The sequence below is a fragment of the Glandiceps talaboti genome, chromosome 17, assembly GCF_964340395.1.
Source record: "Glandiceps talaboti chromosome 17, keGlaTala1.1, whole genome shotgun sequence".
Lineage (NCBI taxonomy): Eukaryota > Metazoa > Hemichordata > Enteropneusta > Spengelidae > Glandiceps > Glandiceps talaboti.
The window spans coordinates 13,464,709-13,486,912 of NC_135565.1; the positions used below are offsets into that span (position 1 = coordinate 13,464,709).

The window sequence follows — 22,204 nt, forward strand, 5'->3', positions numbered from 1 at the left end:
TCACTTGCGTGCCCGTCGATTTCATTTCAGGGCTCCTACAAGGCGTACTCATTTGTGGTGATGTCGAGTTCACCTCTTGTCCCCTACGAGATGCACCACCGTGTGCTGATGGGGGTGAATAGTTCATGTCTGGGGTCTTACGCTTAGTTGTCACCTGCGTGCCCGTCGATTTCATTTCAGGTCCCTTACAAGGCATATTCATTTGTGTTGATGTCGAGTTCACCTCTTGTCTTCCACGAGATGAACCTGCCTGTGGTGATGTGGGTGAATTCATGTCTGGTCTTCCACGTCCAGTTGTTACTTGCGTCCCCATCGATAAAATTACAGGGTCCTTACATGACATGTTCATTTGTGGTGATGTCGAGTTCACATCTTGACTCCTGTGAGCATTGGTCACTTTTGGTGTTGCCCATTTGATATCAGGTTTCCTACCGGCGACGCTCGTTTGCATGTCTGTCGAAATCCCATCTGGTCTCCTATCATATGTGTTCCTGTCCATGCCTGTCGAGTCCGATTCTAGTCTTCTGTCGCCCATTATCACTTGCATGCCAACGGAGTTTAACTCAGGTCTTCTACTACAAGAAGATTGCTTGCCAGTGGAATTTAACTCGGGACTCCGACTTTGTTTTGTGATTTGTGCGTCTGTCGGTTTCAGCTGTGATGACCAATTGGCCATGGTGACTTGCGTTCCTATCGAGTTTGTTTGGCCCTTATTCACCTGCTGTGTGTCTGTTGAGTTCACCTCTGGTCTTCCACATTGCTTGTTGACTTGAGTGCCTGTTGATTTCGTATCTGGTCTTCTAAGGGGTGTGATCACATGATCATTCAGCTCTGGTCTCCCAAAACCCGCGGTCACTTGCGTACCTGTCGAGTTCATTTCTGGTTTCTTGCTTGCCGTTATCAGATGTGAGGCTGGTTCGTTCCCCTCCAGCCTCAAACCAGGCGTTCCTTGTACAGGCTTTGGTATCGATTCCCGTCTCCTACGACCCGTAGAAACCTGTGTGGATACTGACTTTGTGTTCTGTGCCAGTGCAGTCTTTGTTTCTTGTCCACTTGGAGTTGTTGCAACCTGTGTTGCCATGGAGTCCATCTCAGGTATCCAACGAGGCATAGACAATTGTGTCGACGTGGTGTCCAACTCTGGTTTTCGACGAGCCCTGCAAACAAGTCAAATGTATACCTATTGCATTATCTTCGAACCCCTCTCGGAAATTTGCAATAGCTAGCTACACCCCCTTCCTACCGTCAGTTCTGTATTGTCATATGATTATAAGCTACATGTATAAGACATTGAAAATTCTGATATAAAAGACAATTGTAAACTACGAATTTGATCACTTCTAGGTAAGTTGTCGTTTTGTGTACACATTTATGAACAGTGAAGCTGAGAGTGGGAAACAACACAATATATTTCAATGTCGTAATGTAGGTATGTATTCTTTCTAACATGATAACATGCCAAAATCAATATCAAAACCCCTCATTTGCCTTTAGTCAGTAGAACGATAGTCGTCAGGGTGATGTAAACATTCTGAGGTTTACAGGGAATGTCCGCTATTTACACACACACACACACACACACACACACACACACACATATATATATATATATATATATACATACATATGATATATGTGTATGTATGTATGTATGTATGTATGTATGTATGTGTCTAAAATGTCTAAAATGTCTATAAATGTGTGTGTACCTGTCTGCCTATTTGTTTGCTTATTTATTTGAAGGGCTTTTACCTTGATAGTGTGTCGTGTATTTTGCTCATCCGTTCTCTAATCTCACAATGGTTTGCCTCCATTTTCTCCATGTTATCGACAAGTTTGTTGAGTTGAGACTTGCAATCTTTCAAGCCGTGCATGACACCAACCTTCTCTGACATCCTAGAAATATCGGCCATACCGTCATTTAGTTTACCTACTTGACCTTTCAAATTGGATATAATGTTTTGACTTTTCATAGAAATGACTGGAATTTCCTGTATGGAAGGAAAACAAACATTGTTTTAGAGTTTGAGAGAGAGAGAGAGAGAGAGACAGACAGACAGACAGACAGACAGACAGACAGACAGACAGACAGACAGACAGACAGACAGACAGACAGACAGACAGACAGACAGACAGAGACAGACAGACAGACAGACAGACAGACAGTGACAGACAGACAGACAGACAGACAGACAGACAGACAGACAGACAGACAGACAGACAGTGACAGACAGATAGACAGACAGCCAGAGAGACAGACAGACAGCCAGACAGACAGACAGACAGACAGACAGACAGACAGACAGACAGACAGACAGACAGGCAGGCAGGCAGGCAAGATAAAATAATGTAAAGCTATAAAGACAGGGTATTGGAAAAATGAAACAGAGAGTAAAATTGCTCATTGGGTTTGATATATTCCACTGACAAAGTTTCTATTATTGGTGAGGACTGATGTAGTATCTACTCTGTAGTACCACACTGACCTTCCTCAGATCTTCTCATCATATGGATACTAGCTTTGCTTGTTTTTAGTTCTGTGATTGTGACTGTTTAGGAACCGGCGATGTTTGTTACCAAAATTCAACAAAAAAGTCGACAATTCAGTCATTACACTGATAGGCTGCAGTGTACCAATGAGTAAAAAAAAAAGTCTAGCAAAACGAAATACTTTTTTTTTTAAATTAATGTAATTATTTACTGAAATATAAGCTTAATAAGATTTGTTTATGATATTTTCTACACTTACCGTCAAACCACGTGACATGGCTTGTATTTCATGTTTCAGTTCTTCTTTGGTTGACTCACAAATCTGTGTGTCTGTCTCTATCCGATCTTCAGCCTCTTCTTGCTCTCTTTTAATATCTTCTACTATGTCGTAAAATTCACGTTCAAGCTTCATATTGTCCGAAAGTTTAGATTCGATAATATTAACTTGTTGTTTTAGAAATTCTTCATCTTTTTCCTCTAGTCTTATTATTTCGTTTTCGTTCTCTTTCTTCACAAGTTCGTTTGAATTTGCGTCTTCTACAGTTGGAGCTGATAGGTGTTCAGGATAGGAGCTATCGTTTATTTCCTGTGATTCAGGTTCAGTTTGTTTTTCGCTGCCAGTCTTCGCCGTTATGTTGGTTAATTCCGAACACAGTTCCTCGACAACTGATTTTACCAGCAGAAGTTTGTTTAGTATACCCGACTGCTCTGGAAGTGCCGTCCGTGTGTAGTCACGTAGGTCTTTTAGAGGTTCTACGGACATACGGATAAACGTAAAGTCGGGAGGTATATAACTGTCGTCTGGAATCGATGGTTTCCGCGAAGCTTTCGTTGATTCAGAAAGTATAGGAGAGTTTGAAAATTTCGTAGGTACGGAAACTTTCTGCAAATCGCAAGAGTTCGGTGGCTTGAAAACTTCCGAAGATATGTTATCGTTTGGCGATTCGGAAACTTCGGGAGATTTGGAAACTTTCTTGGGTCTGGATACTTTCGGAGTATTAGAACCTTCTGGAGATGGCAAAACTTTTGGTGGATCAGAAGAGTTCGGTGATATGGTAACTTCCGGAGCTTGGAAAACTTTAGGCGAATCAAAAATGTTCGGTGACTTGGAAACTTCGGGAGATTTGGAAACGTTCGGTGATTCGGAAACTTCGGGATATTTGAAAAATCCCGGAGATTTGTAACCTTTCGTTGATCCGGAAACGTTCGGAGAAGTAGAAACTTCGGGAGATTTGGAAACCCTCGGTGATTCAGAAACTTCCGGTGATTGTGAAAAATTGGATGATTCGGGAACTTTCGGAGATTTGAAAACGTTAGGTGATTTGGAAACTTCCGGAGTTTCAAATACTATCGTTGGCTCGGAAAATTTCTTGGGTTTCAAGGAATCGGAAGCTTGTGGGAACTCTGTGTTATCCGTCCCGGCAGTAATGGTCGCTTGTCTTGGATCTTGAGTTTTAGGATACAACTTACCAACGGTGGCTTTCGGTAATTCTGATGCTTTCGGCAATTCAGTTATACCATCTATTCCACTGGAAGCATTCCCTGCTGTGGTGTTTGCGGGATGCCTCGGTGAAATACTGTCCTTGGTGCCTTTAGTCAGTGGCTGTGCCCTCAATCGTTCAATTTGAAATTCGACTAGTTTCGAAAAATTTGACAGCTTTTGTCTGACGTCTTCCCGAACATACCCACTGACACGACCAGTCGTAAAACTTCGATCCGACGCACTTCTGGCAACAAACCCTACGTAACTACAGTTATGAACTTTGGACTCCAAATTTCCATCTGTTTCGTCTGCACAACTTGAGTGCATTCCTTGTGTGGTGTAAGATTACATAAAGCGACATACTTATTACTTTGAAGATCTCAAATAGTAGCGGTTGCCGATGATTCGGATAGCGTGGTATGCCGCCGAGTATGAAAATGACGCCTGTCACTTTGTCACGTGATTTACAAGAATTCGAACATTCCACTCATGCAAAGAGAATTAGCCATAGCCAGCAGAGCGCACACAACGTGCATCTCAAAGTTGAATGTTCTTTTTCACGACACACAATTACAACTGACCGAAATATTATTTCTATGAAGAATATAAAATTGAAATATCGACTTTTCACAAATATTCGCCAGTGTTCCCCAAAGAGTTTGTCTCTTTGCGCGTCACGAAACGCCCCATCACGTTTACGCTATGACCCCCGCGACTAAAATGACATTCTGATATTGTTCGATGACGGTGTGTGATTGGACCAAAGTTAATCACGTGATGAGAATAAAGAAGAAAGATTTCGAAGAAATCGTGTACAATCCACACACCCGTCGCACTCTCGATGAGAGTAACTATCCAACATCGTTCGAGAGTGTAACAACACTTTTAAAACTGTGAGAAGATGTAGGCGCAAAGTTATCTACTAGAAGAGTGTATAATCTCTTAAAGAATCATGACAGGGGGAGCGGTGGACTTGGTCTCGACTATTGCGCACGGTTTGGTGTCCAATATGTCAAATGAAAATACCAACCAGTCCCACCAGTACCACGACCCCCACGATCACGCTGTTGGCCATGGCGAACCACCGTATGTCATACTGTTCGTTTTCGTCAGTATTGCAATGGGAGGTAAGTATGTTGTGGATACTTTTCTATTCGTGGTTTTATATGTGTGACGTTTATGTATGTATAACACTAGATTAGTTCATCAGGATCTTAAAGAGTATAGATACACGTGAATACTAACAGCAGTGAACTTATGATCTAGAGAGCGGGATCCAGAGAGTTCGATTCGTACCTACATCTAAATGCGTGCAAAACGGTTATAAACATGCATCCAACTAGGTTTTGCATCGTGAAGTCCAAACGTGTATTATGTAAACTAGCACTGTTCCGCGAGCCCCTCCACTTATTTTGGTGTTGGTTGGACGTGCCGTTATACTGTACATTCGTCCGTTGTTCATCCTTGTCCCAATCTCAGACCTCATGAGTCACAATATTATGTCATCAGTATTTTTGTTTATTGTGTTATGATGTCACAGATGAAGCATAATTTAAATGTGAAACCAGATTGGATGTTTTGAACAGAGGCTTTTCGTAATATTTCATGTACTCGCGTTTATGTATGTATTTGCCGGCGTTTAAATGCACGTATTGATGTGTCTATATATGTATTTCTATGTATATCAATCAGATGACAGTCTGGTTAAAGACGGGGTGCTACGGTTCGTTTAAATGATCTATCTTGTTTTTTTCCTGTACCTTATTTTCTGTATAAACACCAGTTGATATTGACCTGTACAATTGTGTAACCCCCGGGTTGACTTGATACAAGGACATATACACTTCCTGATGTAGTAGGAACATATGATAAAATGCTTCAATCCTACCAGGTACCCATTTATATATAAATAGAGCCGACCTCACATTTTGGTAAATATTCCAGCCCACAGACGGTAAAATATAGTTACTTTGGAACGGTAAATTTGAAACGAATGAAAAGTTTCGATCCGTCTACTAGACGGACCTTGATCACGTGTAGACGGATCAAAACGTCGAATTCGTTGTCAATTTATCGTTCCAAATTAGCTATATTTTAACGTCCTTCTCCTTGGAACCATGAACAATATATTCTCCATAATTAATTCCAGCTCTCATTCGGAGTCTCCTCAACAAGGTCCCGGTAAACATCCCGTACACCGTGTTGTTACTGATCGTGGGTGTCTTGATTGGTCTGTTGTCAAGCAACTTCCATCAGGTTGCTAAGTACACAATAATGGTACATATGGATCCACATCTCATCTTACACGTCTTTCTACCTGTACTAATCTTTGAGTCTGCATTCGCTATGGATGTACATACATTCCTAAAATCTGCAGTGCAGGTAAGTACACTATTTATTTTAATATGCGCTATAAATTATAGGCTTCCTGGCTGTGTATTTTTTTCCCTTTTCTTTGTGTTCGTTCGTTTTTGTTTGTTTATTTGTTTGTGTGGCTTTGTGAGCGGGTGTGTTTGGGTGGTTGGGTGCGTGTGTGTATATGTTTGCGTGCCAGTGGATGTGTGCATGTGAGTAAATACTTACACATGTGTTCATCTGTGTATGTGCTTGTGTGTTAATTCTATGTGTCCGATATTTGCAGTGTGTGTTTTGTGCGTGTATGTGTATATGTATGTATGTATGTATGTATGTATGTATGTATGTATGTATGTATGTATGTATGTGTATGTGTGTGTGCGTGTGTGTGTGTGTGTGTGTGTGTGTGTGTGTGTGTGTGTGTGTGTACGTTTTGTTTATATTTCATTCCAATTGTTAACACGCTCTAATGCGGAGAATTCAAATGTAAAACAAATCACAATTGCGTCATATCTACGTATTCTACGGGAGGAGGGGAGATCTCCACCGAGTATATCCCGGATGTTAACTTGTCCGCAATTCATGTTGATGCGGTGTAATCCTATAACGGTTAATCTTTAATTAGCGTAACCATATATTTCGCAAATTTTTTTAAAGCTCCCTTCCAATGCAATCTCCAATCCTTTTTTTTATTTTGACACACAGCAATTACATAGGGGCCGTTACAGTTGTAGATAAAAATGTTGAACATGTGTGATTGAATGATTTGACTGACAAAATTACGAAAACTGTATTGTCAAAAAATCATATGTTAAAAACTCTTTGCTTATTTTGTCCCTTCGAAAAGGAAATGGTTACTAGTAGAACAAGAAACATAATTGCAAGTAGGTACATCATTTCTTGTGCTTATTTTCCATTAACTTTACAGGTGTGTATTTTAGCTCTGTTTGGTTTGATGGTGGCTTCACTTCTGACAGCAGTGTTGGCACAGAATGTCTTCGATTACGGTTGGGATTTCAACACAGCCATGATGTTTGGTTCAATTATGAGTGCTACAGACCCTGTCGCAGTAGTCGCACTATTGAAAGACCTAGGTATGTTATATTTTAAGTTTCACAACATTTTCAGTCGTTATTACATAATACACGTGATTTTTTTTCAAAAATCGAATTCGCTATCTCATGAAATTTATTCTTGTGAAGAGAAACGTTCTATGTATAGCACCCTCACATGGTGAAATGCAGATAGCACAGAAGTGAGCGTCTAAGACTAATCTTAAGTTACGTTCAGTCAAGGGTACAGATAGTACAACCCCTAGAACATAGTAACACAGCGACGTTTAGAGTTAAGACTTTTTAAAATAGCAAACACATAAGCACAGAAGGAAAGCCTCACAGAACATTAAAGTTACATTATTTGCCGTCCTGGCTAGCTGTAGAGGAATGCAGTGTTCGATTCGAACGGACTTGCCATCACTACGAGTTCTATCGTTGATCGTATGGAGGGAACACAGACAAGAGATCATACAAGAATAATTTGAGAAGTCTTAGACAGCTATAATTTTTACTAAATCTGGTCTAATCTTCTCGACAACGATTTGTGGCTAACCGATACAATCACACAAACTCAAGAGTGACAAATAATGATATATAGTAGTGTTGTTTGTACTGCTTTTTTTCTTCTTTTTTTGTGGGGGGGGGTGTCCTTTGTGTATTTATAGTCCACACATATTTGTTATAATCGCCATTTATATTTCTAACTCTAGTTTTAATATCTTGGCTATATGAGTACTACAGTAGTCCGTGCTACTTTTTTTTTACCAAATATAAACAAAGTGATGATAATATTAAACAATGACCAATGTATCCACGGTATAGTCGAAAAGCACAGCGTGATTTACATATATATATTGCCTTTTTTACGATTTTTGTTCACTGTGGTCTAGGTGCTTCCAAACAGTTAGGTACATTGATTGAAGGTGAATCTCTTCTCAATGATGGCTGCTCTATCGTTATCTTTGAAGTCTTCAAACGTATGAGTATCCCTGGCCAAGAAATGACCGGTAAGTACGTCCCCTTTTTGTCGAGTATTACGTTATTTTGAATCCGCGTATTAGAACTAGAGTTTTATGTTTTCGCTGACGCAAAGCGGTGTTGTCTGTTAATGCCGTAAAAAGGCTAGTAGTTTACGTAGACCGTCGTGCTACTGGATTTCGACTATGTCGCTCTTTACAAACAATCAGGATACGACTCACGCTGTCATTAAATTCATATCCGAGGGGCAAAAAATGGTGTTATCATAGTTAACCCCCTCATAATTTGTTGATATCTGTGTAGTTCGGTTGAGTGAACGCCATCATGTACATATATACAGCAAATTTCTCTTTTTAGTTACTATTCTTGGCCCGCTGACCAACGTTTGCAAACCTTTGAAGCGCCAGGGATCAACGAACTATTTCCGAAAATACCATGTCACACAAGCATTCGTAACAAAGATATACACAAATATCCATTTGCTGACATTTCAATTTTGATAATTTTTTTCTGTTTTTTTTTTCAGGGACGGCAATTTTGATCTACTTTGTCCGTGTGGCATTTGGCGGTCCTATATTTGGTTACATAATGGCAAGATTGACTACCCTTTGGCTATCCTATATTTTCAACGATGCCCTGACTGAAATTACCATAACTCTAGCTTCGACTTACATCACGTTTTACATCGGTGAGGGCGTCCTCAAAGTGTCTGGTGTATTGGCTGTCGTTGTATTGGGTTTGGTAGTGAGTGTCGAAAAAACTAGCATCAGTCCAGAAGTTGAAGTATTCTTACACAGGTAAGGAGCTGAACAATTATACCGTCCACATGCCGACTTTTGACGGTGCCGTTCACTATACCGCCCTCAACGGTCGACACGACACCAGTTTTCCGTCGTGCAATTCTTGTGATGTACGTACAATAGTATAGGCGTCGACGGGTTCTATCTTCTCTGCCCTAACTTTAACATTATTTGCGATAAATGATACGCTTACAGAGATCATTTGTAAAATTGTAAATGTTTTTGGCAAGATATAAAGTCGAGTTGTCTGAGAAAGAATTTCGAGACAAGTTCTCTCACCTTCCTTAAAGTTCAAAGGTCATCAAAGGCGCATGTCTGGTTGAAATGCCTTTCTGGTTTATCACCAAACGTGATTTACGGTGCGATCACTCTCATTACAATTCTTATTCAACTCAAGTTTCGAACTCATTGTTGAATTTGCATATTTACATTGCGTCTAAGTTCACCTGGGGGAAAAAAAGTCGTAAATCATATAAACTTGTGATCCGAGTAGAGAAGAACAATTTTGTTTTTGTTTGAACGTCATTCGGTCTAGATTTTCGTAGCGTAGGACCCCGAGGCATGCTGTTGCGCTTTAGTTTCAACCAAACTTTTCTGGTTATAATCAAAATCATTATATTATTTACTTCTTTCTCTAGGTTTTGGGAGATGTTGGCATACCTAGCCAATACCCTAATCTTTGTACTAGTCGGCGTTGTCATCGTGGAGAGAGCTATGAGAAATGTCAACGATATGGATTGGTTCTACATCATTGTACTTTACATTGGTGTCAACATAATCAGGTAGATTGTTACAACTCACGCATACAGAAAGAGGGAGAGGGGAAGGGACGGATGGGGCGGGCGGGCGGACAGACAAATACCGGGAAATGAAGAGGCAGACAGACATAACACTTAACGAACGAAATGGATAATTCAAATATATGGGAACCAGTACGGACGTAATAATTGTCCGACATTTTATTCGAAAGAAATATTCACATTACACCGACCTACCCTAAACCATATCTACCTTTGCCCAACTTCCACGTTTAGACTGTAAACGTGGCAATGTAAATCAACCAACAAAGCATTGTAAATGACTATACTAATACAAAGATAGATTTGTCATCTAATTGAAACGTTTTCATTCGTATCATACACTTTCAGAGCTATCGCTATCGCCCTCTTCAGTCCGATTTTGTCTCGTATTGGCTATGGTTTATCTTGGCGTAATGCTGCCGTAATGACATGGGGTGGACTTCGAGGAGCTGTTGGTTTAGCCCTAGCCTTATTGGTAGTTTCAACAGAGGAAATCGATCAGAAGAAAGTCGGTAGTAAAGTTTTACTTCACACTTCAGGCATTGTGATCTTGACACTGTGTGTGAACGCTACTACGATTCAGTCACTGCTAAGAGTTCTAGGTAAGCAATAGTCTGTAAGGTACGCCGTGACGGGGCGCCCTCACACATATCGGTGAGAGGAGGCCGGTGAGGGCGGAACGACACGACGTATCTTACATTACAGTCTTAGGCAACTGGTCTAAAATTTCTCTATTAAAGCTGCACTAGCTGTAACTGGAACGTTTTTTTCTCAAACTCGTTCGGGAGGGGGGTTAGATATATTGACTTGCTCGTAAACTTGAATCACCTGTAGGTAAAGGTATTAGTGATCCTGTACGTACACATATCAAAAAAATTAAACCGATCTTTAGGTACGCACCCCAGTCCAATTCACCGATGCGATCACGATTTCAATCTATTACTGTTTACTGTACTATTTATGGATAAAACAAACCTCTAAAATGTTCAGAGTCAAATTATTGATATTTTAAATAATTTTCAGCGAATGTGTTTTTTGGTTGTCGAAACAAGAATACTCAGTTATAGCTAATGCAGATTTCAAATGAGGCAAGTTCGTTAGAAAAATGCGGGAAATGGCCGTTTTTCACATCATATGAGTATTTAACCGTGAACTTTTTGGACAAAGCTTAGTTTTGAAATTGCGAAAATTTCGAAAATCTAACGTCCCCCAATGTCTGACGGTTCAGATGCTTGGAAACAAAAGTGAACTCTAATTTTCTGAACGTACGGTCCAGTTTTTATTCGTTAAGAAAATTTCAAAAATCTCCTATTTTCACCGTACAATGTGTTAGAACTAGAATTCTGGGTCTGCTTGTACTACATGGCCAATTAACTGCCATGAATTCTGGTCCAGGAGAGAAATACTTTAAAATTGTATATATTTCTTTAAAGGTATGAGTGACATTTCAATTCCTAAACGTATTGCTATGGCTGGTGCTGTTCGACGACTACGGGAATCACAAAGCAGAACGTTCGCTATGTTGAAGGCTGACAGATTTTTGGCTGACGCTGACTGGGAAATGGCAGAGACGGCATGTGAAATAGAAGACCCTTACAGAACAACTGGCGAGGAGGTGGGTTACGACTAAATTGTGTGGTGTCATCTTTGATTATTACAAAACATCCCTATGTTGTGGTTTTAATAGCCTTGAATAATGAATTCACGTGGACTATTTCATTTGGCAATGGGGTAGGATTATTTCCCGTTTACCGAGACATCTAACGATGAGGGACACACGTCACACCTCAGCTTGAATATGCATTGGGTATAGTACAAGCCATATAGTACCAAAACAGATGCATGAAATGATTAAAACTCACAGTGACCGTAACATGGTTATCAAGTATTGGTCATATTGTTCAACCACAGACAACTAAGAAGATACTTGTCTGTGGTTCAACCTTTGTTCTGGTTTACGTTCCGATGTATATATTGACGATTGGCGATGATGTCGATGTATGTATCAGAAAATTTAATGGACATTACTGTATTGAAATACTCTTAAACTGGTGTCATTGTTGATACCACTTTTGTTTCCTAGCATGTCGAAACATCTGAACTTGGCCCTGAGATCCATACCAGTACCTGCCCTACGTGTCACACCGAGGTACGGAACGAACCGTCAGCTAAAGAGTATGCTGATATGGCATCTGAAGCCAGATTACGAATGCTGAAAGCTGAAAAGGTAAGATTCTACATGTTGAATTCATCCGTTCCCCGCCCCTCACTGTCTACCCTCCCCTTCCTGCCATAACACACTGCGTGATAGAATTATCGCTTCATCCTCCCTCAAACCAGCATTTCATTGTAAAATCCTTGAAAGATGGTTCATTTTTGTTTTAATGTAATAGTAAATTTGTTACACAATTTAGGCGTTTAACATTGAGTGCTAGTATGCTCTCTCTCTCTCTCTCTCTCTCTCTCTCTCTCTCTCTCTCTCTCTCTCTCTCTCTCTCTCTCTCTCTCTCTCTCTCTCTCTCTCTCTCTCTCTCTCTCTCTCTCTCTCTCTCTCTCTCTCTCTCTCAGGTGAGCTACTGGAAACAATTTGAACACGGCATGTTGTCTCGAGAGGCTGTACGATTACTTGGCGGACTAACTGAAACTGTCGGTGATGAAGAAGATCGTTTCATCGGAGTTGACGACATTCAAAAGTACTGGGAAGTCCGTGGTATCTGGCCTTATATGGTAAGTACAATGAAAGTATGGCCATATGTCCTTATATGGTACAAATAACCACAGCGTGAATATGGGTATGTCCTTATATGGTAATTACAATGAAAGCATATGTCCTTATATGGTAATTAAAATTAAATCTGGTATATGTCCTTAAATGGTCATTATAAGAAAACTATAGCATGCACGGCATCTTGCAATTGCGATAGCAGTAGTCAACACATTCATTGATGGGAATGGAATTTAACTAAAGTCAACGTGCAACTGCTCTTTCGTTGTTCATTTATGGCTGCATCTGTAATGAAATCGATACAATACTATTTGATTTTTTTATTTGTAAACAGAAAATGAAATTGGAAGATTGGATCAAGGACAAGAAAGATACTGTACCTGCACCGAAACCTCGATGGCAACAAATGGTTTTCAACGTTGTACGTAAACCTGGCTTTGACTATTTCATATACACTGTGATCGGTTTGAACTTGATACCTATTGGATTGGAATTTGGATACCACGACCCTGAATTTGAAACACCCCAACGAATCTTGAACTTCGTCTTCTGTTTTATATACATTGTAGAAGCTACACTCAAGGTAAGTTTACCTTTTCAGGTACGCATGAAAGGTCTCTTTTTTAAAATCCACTTCACCGCATGTGATTCAGATGACCATCGCACATGTTCCGAGTCTGTGTGTCCATGGGGTATTATGAGACTGAGTGCCACTGTTAATTTGAAGTTTGACTGCACCAATCGCAAGGCAAAACGTCATCATATGTAAATTAGGTCAAATGTCACATTCAACTCACAGTATCCGCGTAGTGTATATAAGCTTTACCTGGGGTGAAAGACAGTAGTCAAATGTGATATTTCGTACATCATATAACATCTATGTAATTAATATTGGACATGTATTTTATGTTACATTGGTTTACCAAAGTCACTCTAGAAAAATAAAACCAAGGCTTAGTCCCTGGAAAAAGTAGGGATACAACCACCTTGTCAAGAAGCTAAGACTATATGTAATGAGAGAACCCCATGACGCACGAGTGCACGTGTGGCGTATACGTCGTACTCGGGGTGTTTGCACTCGTGTTTGTAGTGTTCTCTGCTGCACTCGTGCTTGCAGTGTTCTCAGCTGCAGTGCTTTCCCGAGTGTATACGTAACGAGTCAAAGTGCAGCAGAAAACACTGCAAGCACGAGTGCAAATACTATACAGTATTGGGAATTCTGTGTTTTTTTCTCCGAAGGGTAATATTAACTTTTTACGATATTGTGATATAGTAATGTTTAAACTGCAAAGTCTAACAAAACATTAAAGGACATTAAACAGTGCATTCGATTCTTGAATAAACTTAATTAATTTACCCATAGAAAAATTATATCAGTTGTTAACGGTTCATCCCGCAACTATCATTTACTTACTGTACGTATAATAATTCCTAACGGATGTTTTCTCTTTTTACTTTGCCAACAATAAATGTGGTTTTCTTTATTTATTTATTTTCAGTTGATTGGACTAAGAAAACATTACTTCTTCAGTTATTGGAACATTTTTGATTTCTTAATCATGCTGTTATCAATAGTTGATCTGATTGTGGAATTTACAATGGGTGATACCGCTAAATTTAACCCAAACATCCTAAAGGTTATCCGTGTTTTCAAAGTCCTCAGAGCCTTCCGAGGTCTCCGACTGGTTAAGGTGAGTTTTAATTCCATTTCAAATCAAGACTGGCAAATATGGCAGTAAGGATGTGTCTGTCTGTCTGTCTGCCTGTCTGTCTGTCTGTCTGTCTGTCTGTCTGTCTGTCTGTGCAGTTGGAGAACTGTTTATTTGAACCTATCGGATCCTTGCAATCAAAAGCTTTATCACTTAAATAAAGAGACCATACTATAGTATTATAGAAATAAAATAAAAACTTTTCAAATGATAACAAAACTGTCAATTTTCTTCCTAGGTCATCATTCCACGGATTATCGGCTGGGTGAATTCCAGGATTAATGCTAAACTGAGTCTTGGCTATGACGTTGGTAAAGGATTTGTTGTTGGCGAGGAAGAAGTCTCCAAACTGATTGAACACATGGTTGACAATGAAAAAATTCTGAAAACACTAAAATCTCAGTCTGAGGTATCACGACTGGCCGTAATCAGAGAACTTGGTGATTATAATTTACAGTGTTTATTTTTTTTACTGACTTGGTGACGCTCTGTTAACAGCTAGTTAGAACTTTTGGAAATCTTTGGAATTGAGTTTTGTTGAGACCATCTAGTTGTCATTTGCATATTTACGATACAAAAACACAAATGAAAACTGAATGGTCGCAACAAAATTCATCGTCGTAAACCACAGCCTCTTTTACGGCACTGTCCAAGACCTTTTACAAAATACTGAATTGTTGGATGGAAGAAGCTCGCGTATCATTTTTCGTTGCGTCAGCAATAAAATTGTACTCTGTTTTGCGTGATTAATCAAAAGTCAATGCAAAAGTTTTCAAAAAGTTCTTAGTTTTTACTCTGTTGAGGTCGATTGTATCAACAAGTAGTACAGTACCAGGTTGAAATTGTGATCGCATTGGGGCGCTGATTTTTGGTTGTGGACCCAAAAATCAATTTGGTTAGATTTATTGTACCATGTTATTGTACTGCTACACAAAGATGTGTACCCACGGACGATTCAGTACTGTTCAGTGGGCAGGATATTACAAGTAAGTCATCATATCTATTAAAACAAATCTTTAAAAAGTTCCAGTTGCAGTAAAACATAAAATACATAAATTATTTTTTATACCAAGCAACGTCACTGTACAATCCCATCAAAACTAATAATTACATCGTCCCTGGTACCCCTTATGTTTCAGGTTTGTTGCAAAGAACTCATCCGGGAATTGCAATCTCCGTGAAGACACGCCAATCTATTCGTACCGTTCTGAATCACACTAGGGATACTCTTCATGAACTTCAAGGTGGAGGCATATTGGATGAACAAGAAGCACAAAAACTAGAACAAGTGAGTAACTTTTGTCATATTGATGAAACTACATGTCCAACAAACAGGTCCATATATGGCGATGATATCATACATGTCCAAATATGGGAGGTGACGATGTCAAATATTTCCAAATACGGGGTGTGTGTGTATGATGATATCAAGCATGTCCAAATATGGGGATGATGAAATCAAACATGCCCAAATATGGGAGATGACAATATCAAATCATGAGGTTGGGCTATATTACCCAATTCATCCGTGAAAGTATTAAACATTACAGTACATCATTGACTTTTCGGACATAAAGTCAACTATTATAACAGTCTTAAGCGAAAATTTCCATGTTTACATGCATAGCGCAATTTTAACTTAAAAACCTTGTTGCTTGCAATTGGCGTACTATGATTATGGTGTCTGTGTCACAACAAGCTAACCTTTCCTATCCTATAGTAGGAAATTTCATCTGTCAAACCTTCAATAGCTATGGACAATAAAACTGATGTCTTGGTCATGATGATTAACTTTTGCTGGGTTTTTTTTTTCAGATGATCGAAATCAAAATGAAACATCTGATGAACGCTCCTGCTAGTATTGCTCCACCATCACCAGAATTCCTACTATGTAACATCGCATGGTTACAAGGAGATGAACACACCATCAACTTCATCACGGTAATACATCAACCAATCTTAGATCCTATGCCTAGCTTTCCCCTGGTCCATTCTCACAAACCAGAGCTGTTATTTCTTCCACGACACTGCGAAATAACACTGCATTTGCACGATGCCGTAAAAGAGGCTGTGGTTTACGACGATGCCCTGGTTTTATATATTAATAATATAAAACACTAAGAAAAGTGAATCTAATAGACTACCATAAGTCACAAACTACCAACATACAGACGACCAATCTTACTTTTTAAGTTCATCTTTAAATATTATATTTTATTTCGCCAACAGACAAAAGCTGAAATGCTTCATTTTGACTACGGTGACATTGTTGTTCAACAAGGTGAATTGCCCAACGGAATCTACCTTATTGTATCAGGAATGGTTAAAGTAAGTATACCATAAAATACTTAGTCATTACATGTAAGTATACGTCTCTATAATAGTCAGGTTCTTGCAGCATTTACGCAGTCGCATTTTAGGGTAGAAGACACGTTGGGAGTGAACTGCACTGAAAATCAAATCTCTCTAAACTCTGCCAGATGGCAGCTTGCATCTGTTCCTTTGGAAATTAAGAATTTAATAAATTTTGGGGGTCGCTCTTCTTGTTTTCGAGGAAATTGCTAATCTTTTATTTCCAATATAGTTTACACAGTATTCGGCGGCCATATTGGATTCCAAAATGACAGAACGTTGATAACATTTTGACCTCGATTTCAAAAATTTGGATGGTGACCCCCCCCCCCCCCGACTTTATTTCTTGACTTTAACATAGTATTCTTGAACAGAGTAACAGCAAAAGTTCAAACAGTTTATATCTGAGGCGCATTTCACATATTAATCAAGTTGATATATATTGAGTCGGTAAACTATAAAGAACCTTCGAATTTTCCTTTGTCGCGGCTTTTTCTCGACTTGTTCACGATCACCCTAAACCCATTTGGTACTAGACCTTTGGAGAGAAAAAAAGCAAGACTCGATTCGCGCGATTTTCCTTTCTTTTTTTCTGTAAATGCGGTCACTTGTCAGCCTAAATTTTGCTCAGGTCATCAATGAAATCTTTTTCTAAGAATTCCGTCAAAAAGAAAGAAAAGGCGCGCAAAAGAGAAATGGGGAAAAAATGTTCAGACTATTTTAGCGAAAACGTTCTCAAAATAGCGGAGGATGATATAATTTGTACATTATGTTTGCAGTTTCACGGCTCTGGAGGTCATCACCATGACGGTGAACTGATTGGTTATGGGACGACGGATGGTAATAGTACCATGGGTACCGACATCTTTGAAGATTACCTTGGAGCTGGTAACGTCATTGGTGAAATGGGACTTCTGACTCGTAAACCAAGAAATGCTACAGTGTCCTGTGAAACATCAGTGCAGGTGAGAAATAAACTTTTAAGTTATAACACGTCCTCAAGCACCATCTCTGATACATTATAAAAGATAATCAATCACATGTAAATTACATGCATACAATGTGTTTGAGAGAGAGAGAGAGAGAGAGAGAGAGAGAGAGAGAGAGAGAGAGAGAGAGAGAGAGAGAGAGAGAGAGAGAGAGAGAGAGAGAATTTGTTTATCTGAACACAGACTGGTTCAAGAAAATTGCAACCTTTCTAGACCAGTGAGAGAGCGACTGGTTATACCATAGTATACAGGCTGTGGTTATACAAATGAACAAATATGGTGACATGTGCCATCAACAGTGAGTTCTAACTGTCTTGAGTACGAATCTGTTTGATAAGCTGTGGAACATTGGCAAAACATTTTGATTGGGTACATCTAAGCGCTGATATATGGGATTTCACCAGAAAACTGATAGCATTTTGTTGCCATGGATATGTTTATACATTCAAAGTCATTTTTTTAACGGTTCACAGGCCTTCTTCATCAGTGCTGAGGACATGTATGCTGCCATAGCAACCAATACAGAGCCGCCATCTTTGGAATATCGTTTGTGGCGCGTGTGTGCTATTCGTGTTGCCACCCCACTTCTTATGAATCAAATCACCCACCAGGTAAAACTCCTAACATAGAACACAATGTTTGGTAAATTATGTCTCTTCAAAGAACTGGCGACACATTACAATGCTTTGCCTCAGTAACACTGACTTTTTGTTAGCTCCGCTGTCAGCGAAAGCTGAAAGCGTAGCTTTAGGTATAGGTGGGTATTGAGGTATAGAGAGTAGAGTGAATCATAGGTGTCCGTCAAACTTTTATATCTTTACTATCTACTCTGAAAGTGACAGTCGGAATTCTTCGATATTTGGTGTGCATGTTCCCTGGGGGGAGGCTATTCAGATTTGTTCATGCCAAGTTGATCTGTGCCATTTTCAATTTTATATGATTTTTTTTCATAAAATGTCATTTTCATCAACTCCTTGAAAACCTTTTATTAGATTGCTTTGATATCTGGCGTGTTGATGCGCAGGGGGTAGCTTACTCAGATTTGTTAATTTCAAGTCAGCACATCCTCATTTTTATTTTTTATGATTTTTTTTTTGTAATTTGAAAAAAAAATGAATATGTTAATGAGCATAATGACCGACGCCATATTGGAAATCAGTCGACGAGACTTTAAGTAAACTGCCACTTTTCAAAAGACACTATTGACGTCAAACAAGCAATGTAATATGTGCTATAGTCATAATTCTACGCATTGGGCGCCCAAATGACTAGCGTTTGTTCGAAACAGGGTTGTAAACTTCAAATCCAATTCTGCACCCTTCTACATAATCAGCCAGTCCGCAACATCCTCATTTGCATACTCTATCCTGATTCGACCAGAAGCTGAAGGTGACCTCATTTGACCGAGCGATTTTCCACAGCAAGTATCTTGAGTACCAACACAGGACGTTCTTGGTACTCACTAAAATCACACTTCAGACCCACTATAAAAGTGTGATGTTTTCAGATAACATGTAACTTGTGGTTAATTCTATATTGTCGTGCAATTTGGAATGACAGTGAACCAGAATTCAGACAACTTGCGTAAAGGAAGGGCATGCCAGGCATGCGGTTGAAGTTATGGCCGACAGTTCACATGTAAAGTTAAACGACATGAACGTGTCTTGCCTTTCCAAAATGCAAATATTTGGCAAGTAAAAATAATTAAAATAATTACAACTTTAATTTGGCTTCAGACTTTGCATTATGTTTTGCGTATCTTTCCCCGTTTTACATGTAAATCCGAAAAGGTTCTCTCTCATCATGTCATCAGTGTCAGTGATCATACCGCGCGGGGCTGCTTTGAGTACGAGCGAAGTGAGGCATGTTGAGGTATTTTGTTGAGAATTATAAATATTGCGAAATGTCAAGTACAAGGTTTAAATACAATGGAATGATGAAAAAAATGGCAGAGTCTGTTGACAGGCGCCGGTCACAAGAAACACTGTGAATTAAAATATCAGACGATGTATGTATTAATCGCCGACAATCCACCCGTATGCACGAGGGACTAACCCGGAAGCAAGTCGTTGTCAGCCATACGTTACAGTGGTAACATCGTCCGAGAAATCGCTGCGTTCAGAGTGTCATTATTCACAGAATTGTTGTTTTCGAGTGAAAACCCGTCTTGAATTGTATAACTCTAACAAATGAAGACATGTCAAGTTATATTTTGAAAGTTGTATCGCTAGTTTGAGACGATTTTCTCACGTACTATATAATAGTACTATCGAGGCTTACTTGGAAGTAGTAGGACCTTTCATCGGGAAGTTTAGCCAGTCCGATAATTCTTTCTGGTTTAGTTTACAACACTTTTGATCACGCAGATTTTGTTGTTGTGATGAAAAGAAATTAAAAAAAAGATCATTTCAACCATTTCGTTGTGTTTTCTTTGTGAAAGGTAACCGAACATGAACGAGTGTTACCACTGTAACGTATGGCTGAGAATGACTCTCTTCCGGGTACTTGAGATTGTCGTCGTACGGAAACTAAGATGGCGATTAATACATTTCTTCCCTATATATATCTACCACAACTAGTACAAGTTGAATGTTGTTGACTTTGTAAATTTGTTAGAAAATTGAAATTCAAATTGCCTCAAAATTATTTTAGATCCCTAGTTTATTTCATTCATCATTAAAATTTTGTAGGGTTACAGCTGTAAGACACTGGAATTATTTATAGCCAACCTCAAAATCCTCTTTTTTTCTTTTTCTTGTGTGCATTTCCCAGTCATTTTTTTCTGAGATTTTGTGCAATTTTTCATAACAGTAGATTTTTGTTATAAAATGGTGACTATGGTATAAAAGTACAATACATTACCAACTTCTGTGTAAAATGTGTTTTATAGTGAGACATCATATGAAACCACTAACCACTTTATTGCATCGCTAAAACAAAACTGCATAGTGAAGAGCTGAAGACCTGAACCACTTCTACATGTCACCAAAATAAAAAATTAAATTAAAAAAAAAAACAGCGGAGCTATTCTGACCGATAGGTCGCTTGTCATGACTAGCGGTGAATGGTATCATTTGTCAACTATCACAAATATTAACGAAGTGGAAAATGTTGAAGTTTAATTCTCAACTTGTGAAACTTTCTCTCTTGCTAGTTTTGGAAATATTCCTAATAATTGTACTTTCAATTCCAGAACTGGACACAAGAAAAGGTCAAACTTCACCTTGAAAAAGCTTACCTACCCGATGTGGCTGACTATAATTATGCATTCAATATTGACGACACTATGGATGACGTTGTCTTAGTCCACGGTCTTGCGTATAATGCGCATACTCGCGAAAAGATACATGCGCCCTCTGTCATTCATCGCAATGTGCATAAGCTGATCTTCCCATCAGATCAGGAAATAGAACCACGCCTGCTTGTTGTTCCGACTAAGGAGTATATGACATCGAACCTTGACGCACCTATCTCCACACTTAGCGCCCATCTGTCCAAGCCCAACGTCGTCGCGATCAGCAGTAAGCTATGTTTGCATCACGCGACGGAAGCGAAAAAATATAATGAGGAAGTCATAGCAATAACACATGGGAAGTCTCCAGTACACGACGTCATCTTTCGACCAACTGGCACAAATCCACCGAACAATATGGAATATTCTATGGATCCATTTGTGGACGATGTACGACAAGGCGGAATGCATTTGACGCCACTCACATCATGCCCGTCATCTAAAACCGCTAAATATGATGATCCTCACGTTCCGGACATTGCCGAAGATGTTGTATGATTCATTTCATGTCAATCAAACTTGGCACAAAACCATCACTAGCGTGTCAATGTTGGATCGTACGACCCTATTCCTTCACAATTTGTAGAATTCCATCACTAGTGTGAAAGAATAAATAAAGGCTTCTCTAACGACAATCAATACGTCTATATCTTTCTTGTCAGTGTTTGTGGAATCATGATGGTTGAATGGTTTGAGTCAGTGGCTTTCAATCTGCAACCTGCAGTCTGCTGGTTCATGCCTCACTACCTATTGTGGTTGTTTTTGAAAGATTAAAATCTTTGGACAAGATCTGGGGCGCGTTCGATTTGCACAATCATGATCATGATTTATCAATCACAATCATGATTGGTAATCATGCTCCGAACCATGATTGCCGTGGTTACAAGATGGCGGACAACGTAATCATAGGAGGATCGCGCGCTCGTGTCTGATGGCAAGTTAGATATGACGGAAAACATTATGTACATAAATTGTGTTCGGTCTGATTGGTAATTTGTTATCATTGTAATCATTTTGACGATGTAAAATCATTTAATTTATCGGAAATATGCGAAACTTTACAAAATGTTTACATGTAAGTAATCATGATCGTGATTGAGCATTTTGTTTACAACCTCGTTTCGAGAAATGACGTCAGATTAATCACAATCATGTTTGGGCAATTTGAATGCGCCC

The 22,204-nt window shown here is 39.2% G+C and overlaps 1 protein-coding gene across 1 annotated transcript; it reads left to right on the forward strand.

Annotated features, from left to right (window-relative positions):
• Positions 1 to 4,982: 4,982 nt before the first annotated feature.
• LOC144448092 (sperm-specific sodium:proton exchanger-like) lies at positions 4,983 to 21,526 on the forward strand. The gene is made up of 19 exons (XM_078138246.1): positions 4,983 to 5,100; positions 6,123 to 6,355; positions 7,257 to 7,422; positions 8,274 to 8,390; positions 8,888 to 9,158; positions 9,800 to 9,943; positions 10,310 to 10,563; positions 11,395 to 11,576; positions 12,045 to 12,188; positions 12,530 to 12,688; positions 13,021 to 13,269; positions 14,186 to 14,377; positions 14,634 to 14,835; positions 15,535 to 15,683; positions 16,211 to 16,336; positions 16,625 to 16,723; positions 17,527 to 17,712; positions 18,210 to 18,347; positions 20,930 to 21,526. The coding sequence occupies exons 1-19, from the start codon at positions 4,983 to 4,985 to the stop codon at positions 21,524 to 21,526; spliced, it is 3,726 nt and encodes a 1,241-aa protein (XP_077994372.1).
• Positions 21,527 to 22,204: the final 678 nt, after the last annotated feature.